The sequence below is a fragment of the Manihot esculenta genome, chromosome 16, assembly GCF_001659605.2.
Source record: "Manihot esculenta cultivar AM560-2 chromosome 16, M.esculenta_v8, whole genome shotgun sequence".
Classification (NCBI taxonomy): domain Eukaryota; kingdom Viridiplantae; phylum Streptophyta; class Magnoliopsida; order Malpighiales; family Euphorbiaceae; genus Manihot; species Manihot esculenta.
The window spans coordinates 22,615,104-22,617,360 of record NC_035176.2 but is presented as its reverse complement, the minus strand read 5'-3'; the positions used below and the strand labels follow the sequence as shown (position 1 = coordinate 22,617,360).

Below are 2,257 nucleotides of genomic sequence, written 5' to 3'. Positions count from 1 at the left end.
TCAGGCATTAGAGCTACTTCTTCATCACCATAAAACTTGAGTAGATTGTTGCTCGTCCCAATCCCAACTGTTTTCTTCATCAAACATAACATCTCTGCTAGTCACTATCTTCTTTGTTAGTAGATTAAATAGCTTATATGCCTTGATACTTTGCTGACTCCAAGAAAGACACTTTTCGCCTTTATCATCAAGCTTCTTCCTTTTCTCGTCCGGGACATGTGCATAGGCAACGCACCCAAAAATTTTAAAGTGATCTATACTTGGTTTTCTTCCACTCCAAGCCTCCTTTGGTGTCACACCTCAAAGAACAAGAGTAGGACTTCTGTTCAAGATGCGAATATACCAATTCACTGCTTCTGGCCAAAACTCCTTTGGGACGCTTCCTCTGGCCAACAAGCTACGAATCATATTAAGAATTGTTCATTTTTTCTCTTCGATACACCATTTTGTTGTAGTGTATAAGCTATTGTGGTCTCTTTTTGAATTCCTTGAGCTTCACAAACTTCCTCAAAAGTCTTAGAGTAATATTCACCACCACAATCAGTTTGGAGAGTCTTAATGGTATTTCCTTTCTCATTCTCAACTTAAGCCTTGAAGCTTTTAAATGCATTCAAAGCCTCAAATTTTTCCTGTAAAAAATAACTCAGTTTTTTCGAGAATAACCATCAATGAAGGTAATAACGTATCTTTTACCTCTATTAGAAATTAGACTTATTGATCCACAAATATTAGAGTGAATCAATTTCAAAATCTCCTTAGCTCTCCATGACTTGCCTTTTAGGAACGGAGGGCGATATTGTTTGCCAACAACACATTCTTCAAAAATTTGGAATGGAATTGTAATTTGAGGAAGACTCATCACCATATTCTTCATTTGGAGGATTTTCAATCCACCAAAACTCAAGTGGTCATATCAGAAATGCCACAACCATGAAAGATCTTTCACCTCTGCCATCAAACAAGGTTGAATACTCTTAATCTTCAATGGAAATAACTTGTTTGAACTCATTTTCACAATAGCAATTGCTCCTCTAGTAGGATTAGAAATCTCACAAACACCATTCCTAATGGTTATAACATAACCCCTTTCTATTAATTGCCCAACACTCAACAAGCTGCTCTTCCAAGCAAAAACATGGAAGACATTAGAAATTATATCTACAAACCCATTCTTAGTTCTAATCCTAATGTCACCCTTTCCCATTACATCCACAGTAGAGCAATCACCAAAACTAACTATAGAATGAAAATCTTTATTTAAATTAGAAAATGAAGACTTACTTCCACTCATGTGGTTGTTGCAGCCTGTATCCACGCACCAAACATTTTGCTCAAGTCTCTTTTTAGCCTGAACCGTCATCAATAAGGTCTCTCCTTTGTTCTTAACAAAATTAGACTTCTCTTTCTTATCATTAGGTAGTCAAGTGTAACATTTAGAATGATAATAATCAAATTTATAATAGTGGAAGCATTCTACCTTGAATTTGTAAAAAACCCTTGCTTTCCATTTGTTGTGGTCATCATCACCTTTGAAATTCATGTTTTCATCCTGATCACCTCCATCTCTATTTCCTTGATTCTCTCTTCCTCTACCTCTACCTCTACCTTTACCCTTTCATGTAGAGCTTGAGAAATGAGTATTAGTAAAAGCCTTCAAAGCTTGCTCCTCAAAATTTGAACTTCGATTCATCTTCTGCTCATAGACCAATAAGAAGCTTTGCAACTCATTAATAGAGAGCGAATCTATGTCTTTTGACTCCTCAATAAAGCAAATGACATAATCAAACTTTGGTGTTAAAGAGCACAATATATTTTCCATAATGGCTACATCCTCTATCTTCTTGCCGTGGAACCACGTCTTGTTACTTATCTCCATGTCTCTAGCACAATAACTAGTGACAGATTTTCCATCCTTCATCTGCAAAGTCTTGAAATCTCTTCTCAAGACTTGAAGTTGTGCCTGCTTCACTCCAGCAGAGCCTTGATATTTCTTCTTCATGGAATCCCATATATCCTTGGACGTTACTTTATAAAGAATGGTTCCAAAATGGGATGATCAATAACTTGAAAGAGATAATTCTTTGCCTTCAAATCTTTCAATTTTCTCGCTTCAAACTCCACTTTCTGCTGGCTCTTCAAGATCATACTCAATAATTAGCCAATACTCCTTTGACCGAAGAAAATTATCCATCAATATGCTCCAATAGTCATAGTGACCATTATAACGTGGAATAGGTACTTGCAGAAAACTGCTCTA

General features: G+C 36.3%; 1 protein-coding gene across 1 annotated transcript; it reads right to left on the bottom strand.

Moving 5' to 3' along the window:
* Positions 1–1,615: 1,615 nt before the first annotated feature.
* Positions 1,616–1,999, bottom strand: LOC110603251. Its single transcript, XM_021740952.1, has one exon. It carries the CDS (start codon positions 1,997–1,999, stop codon positions 1,616–1,618), a length of 384 nt encoding a protein of 127 aa, XP_021596644.1.
* Positions 2,000–2,257: the final 258 nt, after the last annotated feature.

What these genes read in the sequence shown, in the direction of transcription:
- LOC110603251 (XM_021740952.1), bottom strand. Translation starts at nt 1,999, where the DNA reads ATGAAGAAGAAATATCAAGGCTCTGCTGGAGTGAAGCAGGCACAACTT.